The 23,292-nt window shown below is 38.0% G+C and overlaps 1 protein-coding gene across 20 annotated transcripts in view; it reads right to left on the bottom strand.

Moving 5' to 3' along the window:
* The window catches only part of LOC120413036 (inner centromere protein A), a 146,631-nt gene that overhangs the window by 24,080 nt on the left and 99,259 nt on the right, over nt 1–23,292 (bottom strand). For 8 of the 20 annotated variants that reach the window (XR_005604896.2, XM_039573714.2, XM_039573710.2 and 5 more), the window contains exons 3-7: nt 10,126–10,182; nt 9,836–9,949; nt 5,676–6,072; nt 2,193–2,323; nt 1,183–1,353 (exon numbers count right to left, since the gene is read on the bottom strand). Coding sequence is in view for 19 of the 20 variants with exons in the window: in XM_039573714.2 (XP_039429648.1) it covers nt 1,183–1,353; nt 2,193–2,323; nt 5,676–6,072; nt 9,836–9,949; nt 10,126–10,182 (870 nt within the window). In the remaining variant the exon portion in view is untranslated. Of the gene's footprint in view, nt 1–1,182; nt 1,354–2,192; nt 2,324–5,675; nt 6,107–9,835; nt 9,950–10,125; nt 10,183–16,956; nt 17,631–23,292 lie in introns of those variants that run through there. The other 12 variants (XM_039573713.2, XM_039573716.2, XM_039573727.2 and 9 more) reach the window with 8 other exon arrangements.

The following is a 23,292-nucleotide window of genomic DNA, read 5'->3' as shown; positions in this document are numbered from 1 at the left end:
ATCTTGTACAACCTTGATCGATGGATATTTTCAAAAACATTGTGACAATCTGGGAACACTGCCAAGTATTAAAAGTGTGGTGAAAGGAATAACTACCTACAGAAGTTGCTCGTACGTTTTGTATTTTACTTAAAATGAAATTCAAAAACTTAACTTAAATGTAATCTTTAAGAGAAATTGTCAAATTTTGTTAAGGAGAAAATTTGCAAGAACAAAAAAAGGAAATAAAATATTTTCTAAAATTAATAATACTCTTCAGAATATTGTATTATATTTCTATCATTCCTTTTAGAGGCGCAAATTAAAATATGTTTAATCTAGTATGTTTAACAAACAAATAATACAATATTGAAAAATAAACTTTATGTTTCATACATTTCAGAGAAGTCATGTTCAGTTCAACCGTTTGATACCTAATTTCAACTTATCTTCATGAAAAACCAGAACACACACTTGAATTTCATGAAGAAAAAAATATTTTTCTGCAGCAATATGTAGCATTGAATTCTAACCTAATGTTGTCATCTGAACGCTTAGCTCATACGATTATTCTCAAAATATAGTCAAACCATAAAAATAAAGAAGAATAATAAAATAAGAAAATCATTCTCAAGCAGAACAGGAACAGCAAAAAGCGAGAGTAGAGAAAAGAAAGAAAAAGCAAGAAGAAAATTGAAAGCAAAAAACAAAAGCAGTAAACTATTCAAAGAGTAAAAGAGATAACAGAATCACACTTGATATATGAGAGAAGAGGAAAACAAACTCGAAAAACACAACACAAGCAGCAAATATCGTAAACACAACAACTCGATTAACTCGGCAACAAAACCAGCATCATTCCACAGCTCGAACAAAGTAGAAAGAGAGAGACAGCTCTCAGTAAGAGAAGATGTGGTGGGACTGAGCAAAATTTACAAAATGTTTACAAAAAATGTTTTTTTCTATGAGTAAAATTGTACAAAAAGACACAAACTCGGAGTGAAAAGTTGAGCGCGCAGAAAGTAAGTCGAAGAAAAAAACAAACGAAACGAACAAGGTGAAACAAGTCAAACAAAAACGATTAGAAGAAAAGAACAAAACGCATTTTTTTTTCTGTTTGTTTGTTTTGGCTCCGCCCTCTGTCGTGTTTGACTGTGTCTGTTCATTAGCTGCAGTACTAGAACGCAGTCAGGTTCTGTTTACCCTTTCTGGCCGCGACGGCCGCCGCCGCCGCCGCACGTTCCGCCCGGGACGGTGGCTCGTCAATGTTGATGCCGGCACCGGCCAGCGACAGGGTCAACTTCTTGGGGCACTCGGCGCCGGAGCTGGCCCAGTTGAAGACCTCGTACATCGAGCTGGACATGCGTCTCATGTCTTCACGGGTGATGATGGTGTAGGTGGTGCAAAAGTGTGTGCCGCACACAGTGTTGTAGTAGTGGTGGTGTTGGTTTGGATTTTTTTTTTTCGATTTTTCAAATATTTATGCCGGTATTAGCACAGGTTCAACGGAAACGGAAAACGAGGCCAAGGGAAGGGGAGAAGAGAAAAAGAATGAGAGAAAGCCAATCGATGAGATTTGTGGGGGCAATTTTGAGTGGACATTTTTTTTTGTTTCACGAAAAACACATTCAATCATTATCGGTTGAAGAGGGTAAAGAAGAAAAGAAAACATAAATTAATAAAAACTAAGGTTAAAAAGGGGAAGAGAATGTACGGTTATTGACTGAGGGTTGATGTAATGACTAGTTTGGTTTTAGCGAACAAATGAGATTACTATAACGATCAAACTCATTCCGTAGAGAATGCAGAACTTCCTAAGGGCCTAACTAGAACTGGTTTCGGAAACTCAGAACTTTAGAACAAAATTTGAGCAATCTTGTCTAAAACTCTCAACTAGATCGGGACAGAGTAACCTAGCTATTGAAGAAATCGAAAAAATACCTTTAAAAACTTAAATTTCAGAAGGGTGTAATAAACTAAGAAATACCTAACATAAAACGCTTCAAAAATAAATCAACAACTAAAGCTAGGATATTTGGTCGCACAACAAAAAAGGGGAAAAAATTGCAGCAATACACTCTAAATCAAGAGTATACACACAGAACGCTTTTCTTTCTCTTGTAGAGAAAAATCTAAAGATGAATCCTAGAATAAACCAGCTGAAATCGAAGGGTGCGCGCGCTAGCCGAGGGGCACCAAAGTAAGGAACCTACCGTCGGTCGATCTGTCCAGGCCGCTGGCGGAGGTAGCACGCTTTTTCGAGCTTCCGTCGGTCAGTTCCCGCTCGGAACTGCGGCGCGTCAGCGGTGCCCCCGTGTACGCCACGTTCGTGATGGAGGTGGCCCTGGAAAAGAGAGTTGAAAAGCTTTATTACTTTATTTCATTTTAGGTAACATTTTAGGTTTTATCGTAATTGTTGCAACCGCTTTAAAACCTATCAGCCAAAACCAACGTTAAAACCACCTAGCCGAAACAACCTCCCCAGAACCCCGATAAACCTCACTTAAAACCCAAAAGGACCTGCGCAAAAGGTTTTTACGGCCTATTTATAAAACCCACCATAGGAGTTCAAAGTTTCACAATTGAATATTAACAACCTCCTCAAAGCTTTAATAAAACCTTTGTTAAAACCCAGTCAGGAGTTAGATTTTGGAGGTTATTAAATCATTTTTTTCTCGCAATTGGTGGCTCAATTTAGCTGCGGTTGAAATTTTACCGATAAATGTTAATGAGATGAAGCCAAACAAATCAACTCGCATCATCAAAAATAATTCTTTCGTAATTATAGTTTTTCATGAAAAAATATTTTATTGCAATTCATTGAAAAAAAAAATCCAATCAAATTATTTTTAAACATACCACCCGTTTAAGCGCCTTATATAGGCATTGCTATTTGGCCACGATAAATTCTTTCTTAGGAGCTAATGGTTTTAAGTAAGCTTTTTGCATGCCAATGGCACTTGACAGCTACAACGCTCTTGGTTTTAAAGAATCATGCGATAAAACCGTTTGGTATGGCATTGCCTTCGGAGTTTCAAGACTCTCTTAAAACTTTCATAAAACCTTATTGAAAGCCATTTGAATTTTATTGTCACCAGGTTTTATGTCCGAAGCATGAAACCTTCTTCTTGGATGCTGTTAATGCCGAAATGAAACTAGTAAACAATCAAGATGCCACAATAAAACCTCAATAAAACTAGGTGGTGGCTAGTTGATTTATAAAAATTTACTTGGGTTCTATTCAAAACGGTTTTTAGAAGATTTGATCAAGTTTCAAAGTGTTGATAAGACACTATTTAAAACCCATTTAAAATATATGCTTTTTCCCTAGATTTTTACATTGTTTTTCAAGATATGCAATCGATATCAGCGACATACATTTTTAATTCAGTGTGGTAGTTTGTCTGGGAAACAGTTTTTTTTTATTTTTAACTTTCCTGAAGAAAGTATGGTAATATTTTATTGCTGTCATTGCTATTGCATTGTAAGCATATATAATAGTGAGCAATTCTCTGAGATTTTGGTCTTTCGATTTTTTTTTATATTTTTTTATCCGGCTAGAACTGGTGCCTTTGAACATTGTTACACTCTAAAAAATAACCCTGCAAAGTTAGAAAAAACACGAAATTTTAAAATGAAAGATTTTGTTCTAAATGAAAAAATGACCCTTCTGGGTCAATGTAGATTCGAAAAGTACATTAAATTTCCCATAAAATGACATGTTCCAAAAAATTTTACAGTCGAGTAACGGAAAATGACAGAGTTTTTAAATTTTTTTAGAGTTTTTTTTCGCATGTTCAAAAATGGAAGGGGTCGTACCGCCCCTCCGTCACGAGATATCAAAAAACGGACCTCGGATTCGTGATCAGGGACAAAAGTTACCCCTTAGGACAAAGTTTCACGCAAATCGAAGAGGGGCCGGGGCAACTTTTCCCGATTTCGTGTGAGTTGGTAGAGAATTACCCAGTGACAAAAAGTGAAATTAAAAATCACCAATTTTTTTTACCTTGTATCATTTTTTTCAGTGTAGTACTACAACTTTGCCAAAGACACCAAATCGATCAAAAAATTCCTTCAAATGATACACATTTTTGAATTTTCGCATATCATTTTTGTATGGACAGCTGCCAAATTTGAATGGAAAATTATATGAACGAACTAACGATGCAAAATTTTGTTAAGACTCGTTAATATGGCCGATTTTAAAAAAAGTTTATTTTAAAAAAAGATGAAAATATTTTTATGTTTTTCATATAAAAAATCACTAGTTTTTGATTTTTGTTTTTTTTTTTTAAAGCAAAACTTAGAATTCGGGCTTTGTCTTGCACACGGGATATGTCTTGGGAGTCTTGACCCCAAATTTCAGCCATTTGGTCCATCCCAACTCGAGATATCGTGACACCGTGAATCAACTCGGTGTTTTAGAGAAAAACGCACACAAATATCTTCATGAAACAATGTGATAAAAAATCATCTTTTAGATGGATTTAATAAACTTTCTGTAACACGAAAATTTGTGATTTTCTACATGCATGTAACCCCTTAAAGGGTTGTTTTTGTCCTGCTTTATTCCAAGAGAGCAATCCTATCTTATCTTGGAAATGCATGAACATAAAACAGGAACCACAATTCAGAACATGGAGCTCGCCAGAAAACAAAAATTAAGGATCGTCATGGTCATGGTATGGAAACTTGTGTGACCGTATCAGTTCCATGCAGACATGCATTGGCACTGCACTTGGTTAGCACGCGTGCTATTTTTACGGATAGCACTGCGTTTTTGATCATAGCACTCGCCCTCGCACTCTAACTAAACTGGTAACTAAGTTGATTTTTCCATTTGTTGACAAGAAAACAACAGTCACCAACATTAAAATAGTGATGCGAGTAATTTCAATCATTTACATCAGAAAGTTTGGTGCATTGCAAGCGTGCAAGGCTTCGATGTGAAAGGTTCATGGTTCTATTCTCTCTGAAGTGTTTTTTTTTCTTTAGTTTATTACACGATTTTATTTTCTTTTAGATTGTCGCGGAGAAATGACCAGAGAATCAAGAAAACGGATCAAAGATTGTCCACAATTCTTAGCGCTGTCAGTTCAAATCCAAAGTTTAAAGTGAGAGAAAATACCGTTTATGGGCTCATCCCAGCCTTCAGAAGTCAATGGCCTAGAAGAAAATTAAGCGAAAAAGGCCCTCCAAGACCTGAGAATCGTTTTACAAGGTAGTTGCGCAGATAGTTTCAATTGTCCTGGCGCTAACGACAAGTAAAAAAAAAAAAATTTTTTTTTGGCGTGCTATTTGGGTGCTGCTTAATAGCACTAGCACTGTGCAACGCGTAGCATGCGTTGAACTTGGTGCAAGTGCTAAATTTGAAGTTCCAGTGCAGAGCGTGCCAATGCACGTCTGGTTCCATGTAATAGTTTCATGCAGTATTTGTCCACACGATACACGATACAGCATTCAATTTCACGATGGAAACGATAAAATGTTTATTTATAACTTCTTAACAATGGAATGTAAACAATATCGTGTATGACCTGTGTTGTTTAGCGGTATTTAATAATGAAATTTTAAATTATTTTTTGTCCATGCATTTACATCACAAATTGCAAAAGAAATTCAAATTTGTTGTGCCTCAGAGACCAAAATGTATTTTTAACAAAATTATTGAAGTTCAAGGTTCCGCCAAAACTCACCTCCGGTGCGCCCAGAACGAGCTGCACATGCCGCTGTCGCTGGTTTCGATCATGCGCGGCGTGCTCGACCCGAACGCAAACTGGATCGAGCTGCGCTCGTTGCGCCGCTTGGCGTCCATCCGCTGGTCCCGCTCCTGGTTCTTCTGCAGGATGTACTGGCGGCGTTCGTTTTCCGCTTCCTGTATCGCGCGGCGCCGCTCCTCGACCTGTGACCGCCGGTCGTTCTCCCGCCGCCGCAGGTCCTCCATCCGACGTCGGCGCTCCTCCTCTTTTTGCTCGCGGAACTTTTGCGCCGCCAGTGCTTGTGCCTTGAGTTCCTCTAGTTTGCGCTGCCGTTCCTCATTCTGGCGCTCCTTCGTTTGCTTTATTCGCTCCTCGCGTTCCCGCTGGAGCTCGTCTGCGTGTGCGTTGGAGAGGGGAGCAAATGGGACGGGAGAGAAAAAAGTTCATTATCAAATTCAATTCACCGGGGGTTAGTTAATAGGGCATGATTAGTGAAAACAAAGTGATTAAATTCATTAAGGGGACCACTAATTGTTACTGCAAGCTGTTATGACAGTCCAACTCTGGTTAAAGAAATGTTAAATTGCTACAAATTTAGACCCTCCTAAATCTTAAACAATTCACCTGTTGAATTGCATCGGCTAATCTAACCTCAAAAACCGGTAGCCGCCTCCATTACCTTACGTCTTACGAAAAGGCCAGGTTGGTGTTGGAAGATGACAGAGGGTCGTAACGGCTCCGGCGAGTTCACACCTTAACCTACACAAGTCTTTTTTATTTGGACTTCCGCACTGAGCACTGTGCTGAGTTGAGTTAAGCTGCGAAGAGTCCCACCCGCGAGGGTGCAAAGTTGATGGTTAATTAATTAGCAGAACCGATTCCCATGCCAAATTGAGCTGCTCGAGCTAAAGTTGACACAGTAAACAAATCATTTAAATCTTCAATTTATTTTAAATCTTAGAAGATTCTAGATCTTTTTCCAAAATTTGGCTCCTCCAATGATCTTTGTTTACAATCAATTGAGAAAAAAGATCTCCATAATAACGATTTAATCCACCCTCACCGGCCAGAGGCCAGACCGTCACTTGCCGATCATAAATTAATAAAATTTCCTCGACCAGGCAATTATTTGCCGGGAAGGAGGATGGAGTTGTGCTCAATTGTGCTGCGCGGCGAATTATTTATGACTCAGTCGTGGAGAGAGGAATAATTGTGCTCCAGCTGAATGAGGAATTTCGGTAGATTTGGGTTTGCAATTTGAAATTTTTGCTAGCTGGAAAGAAAATACAGTATAACTACTCGGGAATGGAAGTCTTTGCCAATCCAACGCAGATTTTTTGCTGGCTGACATTGTTAAATGATGGCCTTTTTTGTAATTCCATCCTTTCTTTGATCAAATATGTTGTTCATTGGAACAATTTTACAAGTTTGAATGTGAGTGAAAATATTAAATTTCGTTAAAATTTTCATCAAACGTTTTCCAAAATTAGTTATAAATGGTTCAAATTTGATTATAGTAGAAAATTGCAAAAAAAATGTTATTTTGAAAGGCCATAAACTAATTTTACACTTAGAATATCGGGATTCAAACTCATGACATTTAGAATACAATTCTTACATTCATTTTCCAAAGTTTCGAAATATTATTTTCAAAAAACTCTCAGACCGTGGTCTTACACAAATATTCGCAGGGGCCTAACCTGATTTCTATGTTTCTTGTGGCATGAAAACTGCAATAAAAAGTTCATGAATAATAATCTTTGGCTATTTTTTAGGTTTTGTTGTATGATAATTTCTGCCAATTGATTGGAAGCTTTCTTGAACAACACTGTTGGAATATTTCCATTTTCTATTAACTAATATTTAAATGACAAAAATGACAAAAACAAAATCCTGAAATTTGGAAGTCTTCAACTGATAGATGTGTGTTTTAGTCTTAAAGATTGAAATAACGTGATATAATATTTTTTAAACGATTTTTCACATTTAGTTTGATTAGTTAAAATTTAACTGTTCCGGGAGAAATATCTGAAGAATTGAAAAAAGTCTGTTTTTAACAATTTAAACAAGCCAACAAAAATGGAAAAAATGACAGAATATTCTGAGCTCAAGGCGAAGAATCATGTGCAGTTTGGGATGTTTGGGAAGGCCAGTGGTTTTTTTTTTCAATGTGTGTATGGATAACTAGGGCAGTTTGTTTCTTCTACATATTATATCAGGGTGACAACCCAAACTGTCTTTTTTTTGTCTTTGTCTATAACTTTTTGTAACTTTGTCTATAAAAATCAATATTGATGTACAAACAAATTGTTTAAATTAATTAAGATGCACATTCTATAAATATATTTGAAATGACCTAATTTATGAATTTATGACCTGAATTTATTTAGTAATTATTTTCAAAATAATATTTCAAAAGCAAAAAAGTTAATTTAAAACAAAAAAAAGGTTGTTGAGGTGAGTTTTTTTTTTCGATAAATGAAAATTATGATTCATCTAAATTTTTTCACGTACTCATAAACAAAGTTTACGGGGATCAAAACTAAGGAAAAAAATGTCTGCAATAACTTAATAAATTAAGTTCAATAAACATAAAATATTACCTGCAAAAAAAACTATTCCCAAACTTAAATGTTTAAACAATGTGACAAAATCAGAAATTAGATATTTCATGTTTTCAACAATAAATTTATTGTAATTATAAATTGTACTATTATTTTCTACATGATTTAGTCACGAAATGTTTTTACTTTATTGTAAAACCATCAAGTATTTACTTTGAAATTAAATGGTAACTTAGATGTTTTTTCTTGATGAATGTCCTCATAAAATTTTTTATTGTGATTTTGATTTGTAAATATTGGTATTTATCTGATTTTTTTTCTTCTGAAAATCTTCCCTTCTTCGTATTTTTGTCGACTTTATTATATATTTCAATGTAAACACAAAAATAAAACTAAAACATCCTTGTAATCCCGGTAAACTTTTTATTAAAGAAATGATCATTTATTTATAATTACTTCTGAATTTTTGTCTATACTTGTTTATTTGTTGAGAAAAAATCGCACGAATAGTACTTTTTAGTACATTTACCATGTTATTTTTTAATTTTTTTTTACAGTTTGTTTGAAGTGAGAAGCGAATATAACATTGCACAATATTTTTAACGGTCTTATATATTTAATCTTTTGACTTTTGTTAGTTGAGATAGTTGCCTTGGTAAAGAATAATATTTGCAAAAAATGCTTTTTAGGAGTTTGACACAAGCTTTGATGCTTAATGTTTCGACGATATTTTGGAAGCTACTTTCCCAGTTTTACAAAATAAATTAAGCGATTTCTTAATAAGTTCTAAATAATATTTAACCGAATATGCTTGTAAATCCTTATATTAGTATATAAATGTAAGCGCATATCTTACAAACAAAATATCTTTACAATCACCCTTTTTATACGCATCTTGGTATGCGTAAACTGAATTCAATAATGCATCATCATATTTCAAATATTTTAAGGTGAAGCCGTTGATCATTTTCGAAGAAAATTGATCATCACTCTAAAATGCTCTGTATCTCATTAAATTTAACGAATTTCTGCACCAAGATGAATCAGCATGTGCCGGTTTTTGCCTCCTTAAAGCCATTGAAGGATTTTTTGATCTAAATCAATTGTGCTTCAAAATGTATATAATTTTGTGGTACAGTCATTGACGTCCTAGTTGGCAATCAATGATTATTGACGATTTCCATAACTTCGCAAGGAATTGGATAATCGTTACAAAAAAAGTATCAGCATGTGTAGGGCAGTATTCCAAACATTTGTAGAAGGAATTTTGTCAAAATATTGATAAGGATTCAAAATTTATATCTTCGAACGAAAAATCATGGCAATCTTGGAAGTCTTCACGTTAAGGTAACAGTAATTTTTTCAGTTCAAATTTAATATGGAAATGTTAATTGAAGGGAATATTGCAGAATTCGAGTTAGTTTCAAATTTATTAAATAAGTTCAGGATTTTTTTTGTTAAAATCGACATTTCAGAACAATTCATTCAGCAATCAGCTAGGTGTTAATTTTTCAATCTATTCTAACAGGTACACACTCCGCCAAACACATCCACAAACACACATGCAGCTGTTGCCGGTGTATGTGTATGTACCTTCGTTCCCATAACCATTAGTAGCAGTGGCAGGGGCAGCACTGTCCAGGTCCTCGCCCACGCAGGCGAACCAGTGCAGTGTATGATTTACAGAATGTGGACGCTGGTGCCTGTCTGTGGAGAAGTGTGGTGAGTTGGGCGATAAATGGTTTGGTAAATTGTTGATCATGTGCGAACGGAAATTTAGATGAGAATATCCCACAGCCTCTAGGATGATGAGTCTCGCAATGGTAACCTTAAGAAGAGTGATAGACGATGGTTTTTAAGAAAATCATGAAATTGGCACCAACCTTTATTGGCTGAAGATGGCCTTGTCTGTTTTTGTACGCTTGCATCCCTGTTTCCAGCTGAAAGTAGACGAAAAAAGAAAGATTTCTTAGTATAAAGAATCCTCAAATAGAGAAATGTGTAGGACTCATGAATGGCAATCCGACTGATTGACTGACTTGTTGACGATGGGATAGAGTTGCCAGATTTAGCGATGATTCAATCCCACCGCTAATCGCCATTTATCGCGCGTTTCAGCCACCCCCAGTCCACAAATGTAAACGTGAGAGTGCGACAACAAAAGCTTCCCAGAGAGTTGTGCCCACCCACATATTCTTATTCAGAATGACAGCCAACGGGGAAGACAGATTTATGTGGAGAGTTTGAAGAATTTCCTCTGAGCGGTGCTCGATCAATAAAGGCTGAACAAATAACGTTCCATTACCACCTTGCGAATCGTTGAGATGTATTTGAATTGTACTTGGATTGTATTGACGAAATTGTGATCAAAAAGCTTTAACAGTTGTAAAGGTCATCTTTTTTAAATAATCAAACTTTTTGGTCATTCGAACTTTTCTATTTTTCAGAAACATAAATATTACACAACCTGTAAATTCCTAACTGTTGACATAGCACTTAATTTATCTCCTATGATAAAATAGTTCCCACCCACGTCATCTGGCAACACTGCCACTGGTCACTTTACCATATACTATCTTGCGTTTCTTTCTACGACCCGCCACTATGATTTACCACCCGCTGGAACTATTTTGACGCACCCACGCAGTTTGCATCGCAGGATTCCGCAGGGGGTAGCGCAGTTTAATGGGGTTTGCCACCAAACGCCATCCAGTTATCTAACTTTGAGGCCGTTCCCAAATTACGTTACGAAAAATCTCCAGTATAAATTTTCTTGATTCTTTTTGAAATGTTACGAAGTATTCGAACGAACTCCAATTTCTAGAATTTACTACTGCCACAAAACCACCACACCGGAGGCGCCAATTTGCGACCCACTCACCACACCGTGACTTCGGACCACGGTGAGATCGCGACCAATCTTGAGCTCAGGTACAACCCCCCGCTCAAAGTGGACCACAGTGCGTGTGTGTGTAAATAGCCATCATAATCGCGTGCAATAAACATTACTGTCAATTTAACGAGCCCGCGCCACGATGTCCCACTCCACAGGTCGTGATTTGAGCAAGCTTGGTGATCCATGATCGGTTTGATTTGGTCAGTCGTTTAAGGGGTCTCGGGATCAGGGACCCGAGCATTGGATTAGGTAATCATGTTGCAGGGTGACTAGTTTCCTTTATCCTAATAAATATGAAAATTTATGCATTTTTACTAAATTTTATTTTTGGTATACTGGCCAAATTAAACATAAGAAGCTTTTGTTATAAATTTTATCAAATATTTTAGCAAAAATTTTAGAATACCCTTTAAAAAAGAATTGGCAACACTGTAGGGGAAATAAACCCATTTTAAGCCTAATTAGCGGTCTTGTTTGAATGATGCTGGATAATCTGGAGTGTTCCTTGAAATTCAGTAAAACCAAGTACACCAACGAGTAGAGCAACTTTTTGTGAACATTTCTGTTTATTTTCACTTTTATTAAAAGTGATGCTATTCCTTTTACAAGCATTTTAAAAAAATATTTCAAAAACGCAAGCTCTGCTGGTGGTGTTGGTGGCCACCCTTTGTTCTTTATTTGCCTTCGCTTCTCGCTCGGTTTTCTTCAGCATTCGATTGGAATGGGTGGTCAAACATGAAACGTCAAAAGACTTAGCGCGTTTGTTTTTCTGATGGCGCTTGCTAGGGTACGTTATCCATTAGTGGACCCCTTTCCTATAGTGGACCCTCTGAAGGGTTTTTGATGAAAAATTCAATAAAATCACAATTTCAAGCGTGTTGTTGTCTACAAATCTTTTATTTGGCATGTTCAGCATCATTTAAAACAATGTTGACTGACATTGAATCGTCCTTTTCACCAAAATAAGTGTTTTGAGTTCGACATCTGAAATCAGCCATGGCCACTAGCATTTTCACAACAAAACTGCATTTATATTTTATTATTGAATTAACTATCCAATCATTTTTGACTGATTATTTAACTTCAGCAAGTCGAAATAATGTAAGTTTAAGGAACTTTACTAAAATAAAGCGAAGAACTGCTCATTTTCGAGCAAAAATTAGGGGGGTCCAATATAGGACAACGAAAATCCAAACTTTTCCAAAAGTGGACCCCTGTTAATTTAACCTTCAAAAATGAAGAAAACTGTGTATTTAAGCAAAAGTTTCTCTTAAACATACAATAAATGCTTGTTGTAATCAACCTAAACGCATATTTTTTCAATTATGAGTATAAATATAGCTGTTTTCATGTTAAAAGTACCAAAAATGCTGAAGCCGTAAGAATTTAAAATTAATCAAAACTATAGTTAATTGTACTTAACTGAAGCATCATAATTGCAGTTTGAAATGATATTTTATAATAATAAATCAATAACAAAACTTTTTTTTTAAATAAACGTGCGTGGTTTTATCAGCAACTGTAAACAAATCTATTGTTTAGTTTCGGTCAACCATTTATGTAATTAATATGGAAAAATTTGCATCAAAATTACTTTTTTTAATTATTTTTATTTTTACAGTAGTTTTTGAAACGTTTTCTCTGATCTTTTTCGGAAATAAATGTGTTTAAATGTCTGTTAGGTGTTTTCGTTGTTTAAAGCCAAATTTGTTAACAAAACATGTTTGCTTATGATGAAAAGTGAGCAAAATCCATCTTTTATTCATTATATCTATCATTAGACCTACACCATGCATCAAAACATCAAAAATCGGTTGAATTTGGTATAAAAATAACAGTTTGCCTATAGTGGACCCGGGTCCACAATCGGATTATGGACCCGGGTCCACTATAGGAAAAGGGGGTCCATAACAGGCAAAAAAAACTTTTTTTCAAATGGCTATTTTTCTGTTCAAAAACAAATAACTGATGAAACAAATAGTCAAAATTGTTCAAAAGACTTCAGATTTCATTGTTTTGTACAAAGGGTTATGAAAAAGTGCTTAAAATATTGACAATTTGTGAAAAATGTGCTTCGGCTCTACTAGGGGGTCCACTAATGGTTAAAATACCCTAATTATTTACATGTTTCGGGATTATTTTTCAAGTGAGTGACTAAGTAATGGTCAAAAGAACACGTTGCCGGTAGTTGGAAGCAATTTTATATCTTAAGCGCTTTGAAATCGTTAGCGCAAGTGAAAAGATATTGATGGCGACTTTCGTTAAGCAGTTAACCTCTGATCTTGCGTGTGGATGTGTGTGCCACCAAAATGATGAGAAATGGTCTCGCAAAATAGAAATTATGATCAATAGTGCATTCAATTTGATCTTTTTGGCCAGTAAATGGCATAAATTTGCGTGCTTACTCGAGGCGGTGCTGTTGCTGGTAAGTTTATAGCCTAAATAGTATTTTTGGAGCTTTAATCGAGCATCAAACTCTCCATATGACGAAGATAGGTGTTTGATTAGAAAGGGTATATTTCCCCTAGTTCTGTCTGAAAATTAAAATATCTAAATATTCAGTTAAATTTTATTAAATTTGATTCGATTGTTTTTACAGAAGTTTGTTTCAATCAACAAATCAAACAATCATACTCCTACGTCAATTATTTTTCTCCTTACTGCTTTTAGGGAATATTTAAACTCAATGAATCAGCTGGCTTTTTGTCTAACGTCAGCACTGTATGCTTTTTATAGATTGTACTATTTTTAAATACATGAGATAATTCTCTAGTCAAGCCTGTGCACTGATTTTTCTCATGGAAAAAACAAATCTGTCAAAAACAAAATCAACGACATGTTAAAAACAGAAATTATTTGATTTTTAAACGGTTTAGAAAAAAAGCATTTAAGTGTACATATTTTTCTGATATGATATTTTTAAAATCCAAAATTGTTTTGATTATCCAAGGAAAAGTAAAAAAAACAGAAATAAACCCTTAATAAGAAATACAAGAAATCAATTGATTGGCAATTCCTTTAAATAAAACAATCAACTAAGAATCTTTTTGGAGCATGCTTATAATAAGTACCTTTCATATAAATACATGACAAGTGGTCGGCTTAAATTCTCTCATCTTTTGCCTTTCTTACAAAAGAAAGGTTTAAGGTGGCTTTTGGAAAAACGCTTTTTTCAGAAATCTAGAAAAATCGTGCACGGCGAGGATTCGTCCCAGGAAAAAATCCTATTACTAAATTGAAGGTTTAGATGCGCTCTTTCGATTGAATTTTGGCCCGAAACCCGGAACTCAAAGTCTGATTTTTGAGAGCTCTTTTTCTGAAATACATGGCCGATGTCTGTATCCGCTCTTAAAAATTTGTGTCTTCCATCAGTGGAAAACCGCTTTATTTGTCGATTCACAATTTTCGACCAGTAAATGTGGTCAAAGCCATTTTTAGAGGTATTTTTTGGACTATTTTACAGATAACACTATCAAATTTAAAGAATTCAGTTTCAAACAAAAAGCCATTCGAAGACATGCGCCATAAACTGTTTGGGCCCAAAATTTGAAGCTTTTCCAAAATGTATTTCCAGAGATATAGCGATTTTAATGTTTTTCGTCTTATTTTTACCCTATTTTTTCCTATTAAATTTTTGGATTTATACAAAATCATATACTGAACATCAAATTCGAAGTCCCGGCTCGTTCTCGTTCTCGTTCTCGCTCGAAAGCTCGACAAGTCGTCAAGTCGAAGCTTCAACGCCAGCGCTTTTACGCTTGCGCGTTTTACGCTGCGCGTGAAAGTGTTCTTTCTGGCTTCGACAAAGTGCAATAGCGATACATATTTTTTTAAGTTAATCATAGACTAACATTATAGACTGAGTACCCTTTATTTTTTTTCTAATAATGTCAATCCAATATGTTTTTCTTAATTAAATTTAAATGTCTTGCGACAAATAATGGCCTTAAAAGATTCGAAGCTTTAGGTAAAATTCTCACTGGATGGTATCATTATGTTTTTGAAAAAATAATTGCACCAATATATTTCTCGGAGTTTCATTATTTTGTAAGAAAGGCTCTATTTCACCTCTGGTGATATTAAATCGGGTTTTTGTTCCTCTTGTTCTGTTATATTTAAAACGTTAAAATAAATTCTTTTAAAATTTGAGACCTGATTGAAAAGTTTTAAAAATATTTCTTTTGCAATTCCGTCGTAAAACTACTTACTTTTTCGGTCATTCTACACCCAAAGGAAAAATATATCTCAAAATCTGCAACAGTGGATTTGCTGCAGAAAATGTTATATTTTATTACATTTTTTGCAGCAAGCCCATAGATCATTTTTGCCCGCGTGTAAACACGTCAGCGATCTGCAGTTCTCACCAACACATATAATGATGGCGCGTCCCCGAGCAACACTCCAGAGAGAACATTATGTTCGCGCTCTGTCCCTCATCATTCATCAAGCGTCCATGGCGCGGTGGTAGCGTGTCGGATCAGCAACCTAGAAGTTGATGGTTCAATCCTCGTTCTGTTAACATTTTTTTTCTGCAATACAATCAATCTGCCGTCGGTAATGTCGATAATTGTCGGTAACGGGCAAAAATGTCATACCCCTATATCGCAAAAAATGCATGAGGACAGTTTTCATGCAGATTCTGATATACATTCATGCCGCCATGTACCACAATCATGCGACCGCCGGTTAGGTGTAGGACGACAAAACAGCCTACTTATCTCTACCAAAAATAACAAAATCGAACAGAAAGACTTTTCAAAACAAATGCTGAAAAGTTCTACTTCTCAGCCCTGCAATGGATGCTGAAAAGTTGAACTTTTCAGCACTCGTTTTGAAAAGAAATACTTTTCAACATTATTTTGATTTAAATCAATCAATTAACATTCGTTTTGAAAAGTAATACCTTTCAACATTATTTTGATTTAAATCAATCAATCAATTTAAATCAATACATGGACATTTGACCTACAATTCCATTCAAAGAGTGTTTTTCGGAATTGCAAAAAATGTTGTATGGAACTCGTTGCAAAACTGCTATTCAATTTATTATTTTACTAGGCAATCCATAAACATGTGTTTCATGGTTACTTTTACCTGAAACAATATTTTTAAAATGTGAAAAAAGTAGAAAAAAATAAATTAATGAAGTCTTTTTTAAACTATTTAAAAATAATAAAAAAAACTCCTAAATGAAAAAAAAAATCAAATTCAATGAAAATTATTTTTATAAATTTCTTTCGCTAGCCCGCAACATTTTTTGTAAACTTCAATGAAAAAAAAAACTAAAAAATGAATGAATTCTTTTGGAACTGGAAAGCATGAGTTCATCCAATGTAACAAATATAAAGAAAAATACAAAGAAAGTAGATTTGAGATTGAAAGAATTGTTCAACTAAAAAAATATATCTGCCAAACTTGGATTACAAAAAAATGTTTTGAAAGTTAAAATTCTTCTAAAAATAAAAAAAAAATCGAACTAGCAAAAGTTTTTTTGTATGTGTAGTCAGCCCTGCTTCTTTGACAATCAAATCTTCTTAAAATATCTTTATTATCAATGGCATTATCTCAAAACATTTTTCTTCACTGAGAAAACGCAACAGTGAAAATCTTCCCAGACGTCTCAATAGAACATTTTTGTTTATGTTCACTGCACAGCACTGTCCGCAACGTATGACATTTTACCTGCGAATGTATTAGTGAGATCGAAATTCGTCTCGAAAATCTCAAAATCTTTCTTTTTGTCGATATTTCGCACTTGGTCTCTTTCAAATTTTGCTCTGAGTGAGGGCTCGGTGAACCTTTTGATGAAGATCCTTACCATCTCTGAACGACACGTGCCGATCCGCCGGCTTCCGCGACAGCAGGTGCTGATCGGTCAGGCTGAGGTTCTCGCGGGACAACGATTTGACTAGAATCCCGCGCAGCACCGCCAGCGCACTGCTCGAGATTTCGCTCGAGACGCCCAGATCGACACCCATTTTTTTTTGGCTTTTACTATTACTACAAACTTTTTGATTAATTACTAAAAGATTCCACTTTGACGCGTCGAAAGGAGATATCGTCGGAGCATCAGTTGATCCGGTCCATCGTAATTGATCGCTGCTACTCGTTGTCGTTCAGCACGTTCAGCAGCTATTCCACCTGACTTTCGATTGACTAATTTCTAATTTGCATTTGCACTGCGCGTCACCACAACCAACACTACCGTATTACACTGCTGCTGCTGATGCTGTCAACACGTTGACGTTGAACCCCTCTCTGTACTGAACAAGGTGCTAATTTATGCCACCTGAGCCATGACTTCTGTGTCGCGAGAGAGCTGTGCCAACTGCAAGCCAACACTAGCTTTCCATGGCAATTTTTCCTGTACACTCTAATCACCACGTAGATCTACGTTGAACTCTCACTTTGCACCGAGTGCGCGAAAAAAGTAAACAAAACTACCTTTGAACTCGCGCGAGATTCAATACGTCGTTGACGAGCTCGCCTGTACTGGGAAGTACGACAAAACAATATTATTTATTGCTGGAAATGATCACACCACTTCGTCATGACTAGACTCTCTACTCTTCTCACATAGATCAGCACACTGTGTTACGCAAAACTCCCCAAGAGGTATCTTCAAAACGATTCACTACTTTTCACAACGATCGAATCGAATCGTTCAACCTTGGATTACTTCCCACCCAAAACCAGATCTCGACTCGGACTACCGCAACCTCATCTGCATCCAATCTCTTCGGAAGACTCTTTGGTAAGCTAACAGCGCGATTCGAGAAGCCTGTCCAGTGTCACGCGTCAGCAACAACACCTGAGAAACTTCAAAATTCAGCACTCTGTGGCGCGTTGCGAGGGCCATGCGTAGAGGTTCCGTTCCGAACGAGAGTGTGGAAAAATCGGACAAGTGGATATTGGATTTCGCCAAGAAGGTGTGCCCGGACTCGGTGCCGACACAACCATCATTCGACGTTGTTGATGGGAGCGATGCTAATCCTCCCTTCTCGATGATAGAGCTCTCCATAGCTCTATTAACGGGCAACAACACTGCTCCTGGTTCGGACAAGATCAAGTTCAGCTTGCTGAAGAATCTTCCGGACGTCGCCAAGCAGCGTCTGTTGAATCTGTTCAACACGTTCGTGGAGCAGAACATAATTCCACACGAATGGCGACAGGTCCGGGTGGTTGCCATTCAAAAGCCCGGTAAGCCGGCATCCGACCACAACTCGTATCGTCCAATCAGCTTGCTGTCGTGTCTACGCAAGTTGCTGGAGAAGATGATCCTCGACCGCCTCGAACCATGGATGGAACGAGAGCACTTGCTGTCTGACACGCAGTATGGCTTCCGGAGAGGCAAGGGAACAAGCGACTGTCTAGCCTTGCTGGCCACAGGGATCGACATAGCCCGTGGTAAGAAACAGCAAATGGCTTCTGTCTTTCTAGACATCAAGGGTGCATTCGATTCAGTCTCCATCGATGTGTTGGGAGTAAAGCTGCGGCGGAGCGGTCTCAATCCGACGATGTGCAACTTCCTCATCAACCTGTTGTCAGAAAAACACATGCACTTTGTGCAAGGTGATCTGGCAATCACCCGGATAAGTTACATGGGTTTGGCACAAGGCTCACGCCTTAGTCCATCCATGTATAACTTCTACGTCAGCGACATCGATGATTGCTTGACCGGAGACTGCACCCTTATACAGTACGCAGAGGACGCAGTGGTTTCAATCGCTGCCAAGAAGGAAGTCGATCTGCTAGAACCCTTGCAAGATACCCTGAACAACTTGGCCCATTGGGCAGTTGGAAAGGGTATTGAATTCTCTCCGGAGAAGACGGAACTGGTCGTTTTTACGGGGAAGCATGAACCGCCGCAGCTCAATCTTTCTCTCTCGGGAAAGACTATCGAGCAGTCGGACCACTTCATGTACATGGGTACCATCTTTGATCAGAAGGGAACATGGGGGAAGCACATTAACTACCTGAAGCAAAAGTGCCTGCAAAGAACTAATTTTCTGCGCAGTGTCTCTGGCAACCGGTGGGGTGCTCATCCTTCTGACCTGCTTCGACTGTACAAGACAACGATACTCTCGGTGCTGGAATATGGCAGTTTCTGCTTCCAATCAGCTGCGAAATCACGCTTGTTGGTTCTCCAGCGGATACAGTACCGATGTCTTCGCATTGTCTTGGGATGCATGCACTCAACTCACAACATGACCCTCGAGGTCTTGGCGGGAGTGTTGCCTCTGCGAACTCGTTACTACGAACTGTCTTACCGGTTCCTGATCCGGTGTGATTACAGGAATAAACTGGTAATTGACAACTTTGAAACGTTGCTGAACCTTCACGTTGAGTCTCGGCGCATGCTTCTATATTATGACTTTATGTCATCGTGGGAGTGGAGACCGAGCACAACGGTACAGCGCACGCCTCCGTTAACCAGCAGCACCCTGATTGGCTTCGACACGTCCATGAAAGCCGATACTCGCGGTATCCCAAACCATCTTCTGCGGGGAGTTGTACCGACGATCTTCGCATCAAAGTACAACCATGTTCCTCCAAACAACAGATTCTTCACCGACGGCTCCAAGCTCGACGGCTGTACGGGCTTCGGTGTTTATCATGAATCTTATCAGCTGTTCTTTAAGCTGAAGGACCCGAGTTCGGTTTATGTCGCAGAGTTAGCCGCGGTTTACTGCGCACTGCGAATCATCGAGACCATGCCACCTGACCACTACTTCATCTTCACCGATAGCTTTAGCTCTGTTGAGGCTATCCGGTCTCTGAAGCCGACCAGGGAGTCTGCGTTTTTCCTCACGGAAATACGCAAGACTTTAAACAACCTGGCGGCTCAGTCCTTCAGCATCACGGTGGTGTGGGTCCGCGCTCATTGCTCGATTCCGGGTAATGAGAAAGCGGACTTGCTCGCCAAGAAGGGTGCTGAGAGTGGAGACATTTTTGAAAGGCCAATTAGCCTACAAGAATGCTACGGTTTTCCGAGGCAGCGTGCGCTTCTGGATTGGCAAAAACAATGGGACGACGACACCAAGGGACGTTGGATGTATTCCATACGACCTAAGGTGCAAAGAAAAGCCTGGTTCAAGGGAATGGACTTGACGCGTGGATTCATCAGAACGATGTCCCGCCTTATGTCGAACCATTACTCGTCCAAGGCTCATCTGTACCGTATCAACATGAGTGATACAAACTTATGCGACTGTGGGCAGGGTTATCAGGACATCGACCATCTCGTATGGGCGTGTCCAGATCACCAGGCTCACAGAATTAAGTTGAAAGATACCCTCAGGGCCCGAGGAAGACCACCAGAAATTCCGATGCGTGACGCGTTATCTCAACAAGACCTTGATGTTCTCTATCCGATCTATCAGTTCCTCTTAGATTCCAATATATCTATTTAGTTTTTCTTCCAGTTAGTTTTCCTTCAGTTAGTTTTCCTTCAGTTAGTATAACTCGCCTTCACACAAAGCCGTCGTTTCTGGTTGCACCGGAAGCAAAGCAAGAACGCCCCAGCAGCTGGACACCGAGTTGCGGCTGAGGACCAAACGCAAAGGCCAGCAGAGCCAACCAAGACCCCTACACAATCCCCCTTCCCTTCCCACGCCTTGTCTTTAACATCAATCCCTTCCCTACTAACCCCGAGTAGGCCGCGGGTAATCGGCTCCCCTTCCACTAACATTTACACACAAGATCCTCTGTAATTATTAAGTCAAATGTAATTACAAAAGCCGACTCGGTCCTAACCAGGTCCCAGTACCGAAAAGGACCTAATAAAAATAATTTTATGAAAAAAAAAAAAAAAAACTTCAAAATTCGACAACACTTTTTCGGACAACCGGCCTCGCGACACTTCCAGAACTGACTAAAGACTCAACTGCAAAGTACGACCTCCCGATTGATGACAACAAAACCAGCGTTACGTCACGTCATCGTTGGTTCTTCTTAGGTAGAAGAGGTACTGACTGGCGCTGCTGATAGAGAGGGACTCTGACTCCCCGGTGTGTCTTGGTAGTTGAACTCGCACACACAGAGGTTCGGGAAGCTGTAGCGAAACGCAGGCAGTAGACACGGGCGGAAAGAAGGAAGCGTGGGTATACGGGTTTCTTTGACTAAACGAGAGACTAATGGGGCTGTAGAAGAGAAATGACTGTTATGATTAAGTCTGGTTGAAGATTGAAAGTATGGATTAGGGTTGCATACGACAAGTTAGCTTTCAAAACCAGACCGTACTTATCTTGACAGACTGCACTTCCCCAATTGTACACAGGTTCCTTAGAGATTGGACACGCTGTCGAACACTGCAATCGAAGTGATAGAATGGAACAAAAAGTGTGAAGTGGTGTTGGACACCGGCTAGGGATGCCCCGCTGAGTTGATAGGGTATATGTGTTACCACCAGTCACGAACTGATCAGGTGATCACCGGCGGAGAGTGCCTCAATCACACTCATGTGGGAATTAGTAAACAGATCGAGCTTGACCGCGGTGGTGGAGAAGGGTTTAGTAACTTCTTGGAGAAATGGAAGTTGTTTAACAGATTTCAAAAGAAAGAGGTGGAATTTTCTAGGCTTGCAGTTTTAACCGTCAAATTAAAAATCAGAGGCGACTCGTCCACCTGTTCAACCTGTTCATTGAACAGGTAGCCGATTTCAAGCGGATATTTTTTTATTTAAGTACCGCGGTGCTTTTTCAACCAGCAACATACAATTACAATTTTTGTTTGAATATACGTTAACAAAATCGACACCCTATGTTCAGCAGCGCTGCATGCACCAAAAAAGCATTGGCCCGCCACCCTTTACTCTTTACCCAAATCTTTACATCTCTTTACAACCCACCAATACTAAAGCGAGCCAGCCTGGCGGGCCACGCGCAAATGCTCGTCGCGTTCACACCGACCCTCTGAACGTCGGGGAAAAAATCTCCATACGGAAAAAAATCAACACATGTAAAGAGCTTCCTATTCATATGCAGCGGCATTATCGATGTGTTGGTAAATCTGGTTCAATCTGAGAGCGTGAACTGACAGCATTTTTGGGAGAGAGCGAAATGCCACCCCCAAGCCCCAGCTGACTTAGCTCGCTCAGCTCTGCAGGGAGCTGCTTGCAAAAGGTAAACAAGCCAGCGCGTTGACAGCACGTTGAGAGCATGAATAAATGAGAGAGCGCGAGAGCACCACAGATACTGCTCTATATTTGGCGCACTTTTAGGCATCAGGCTGTTTTGCGCAGACTGGTGATGGCTTGTTTTAAAACTGGAATGTTCAACTGCGCACGTTGAACCTTTTCGATCTTTTTGGTTACTAGTGGATTCTTGCTCTACTGGAAAGTGATGTAATGTTAAGTTTAGATAGTGTGATTGATAGATTGAATTGAAACAATTGAAACAAAAAAGTACTGTGTTTTTTCCAGACTCGGGACATATGAGAAAAAATATGACAGTAGATTCAACCATGATCGTTATTTTATTTTAAGAATGGTTGTATTTAAAGCGGATGCAGTCCTAAAAAGTTTAAGATTTGATGCCATTAAATGCTCCAAAAACGACTGTGTTTATTCAAACTGTTGGTCCGGTTCACTCTAGTTGAATATATTATTATCATATATTGTAGCATGAATTTGTTCTGAAAACTTTTTTTTCACTGATGCTAAAAACAAATATTTTCATTATCTCGGATTCATGTCAATATAGTTTTGTTTTTAACATCAGAAGCTCTTCTTTTTATTCAGAAATTGAATTCCAAAACCATGAGGACATAACAGTGAGTAAATTCAATTCTCTAAAAATTTGACAAAGGATCAAAAGCGATACGACCTGGTTCTAAAAAGTATAAAGTAAAATGTCAATTTAATTTTAAAATAGTAACCAAGTTAGCTCAATATTAGTTGGGCCTAAAAAAGCCCAACAAACAGTTTTCCTTTGTGAAGGATGTGGTATTTTTTCTGAACATCCTGATGAATAGTTTTTAAATTTATTACAATATTCAATAACTTCTCTTGAATTTCGATAAGGATGGCAGAGCGATTGCTCTTTTTTTCCACATTCGCCACGCTAATGATTAAGTCTTAAAAATACATTTTAACGAGATAAAAAGGTCTTAATCATAAGTGTAATTAATTATTTGCATAAACAGAAAATTATAA

The sequence above is a fragment of the Culex pipiens genome, chromosome 3 (genome assembly GCF_016801865.2).
Source record: "Culex pipiens pallens isolate TS chromosome 3, TS_CPP_V2, whole genome shotgun sequence".
NCBI lineage: Eukaryota > Metazoa > Arthropoda > Insecta > Diptera > Culicidae > Culex > Culex pipiens.
The sequence above is the reverse complement of the archived record's forward strand: the minus strand, read 5'-3'. Positions and strand labels throughout refer to the sequence as shown.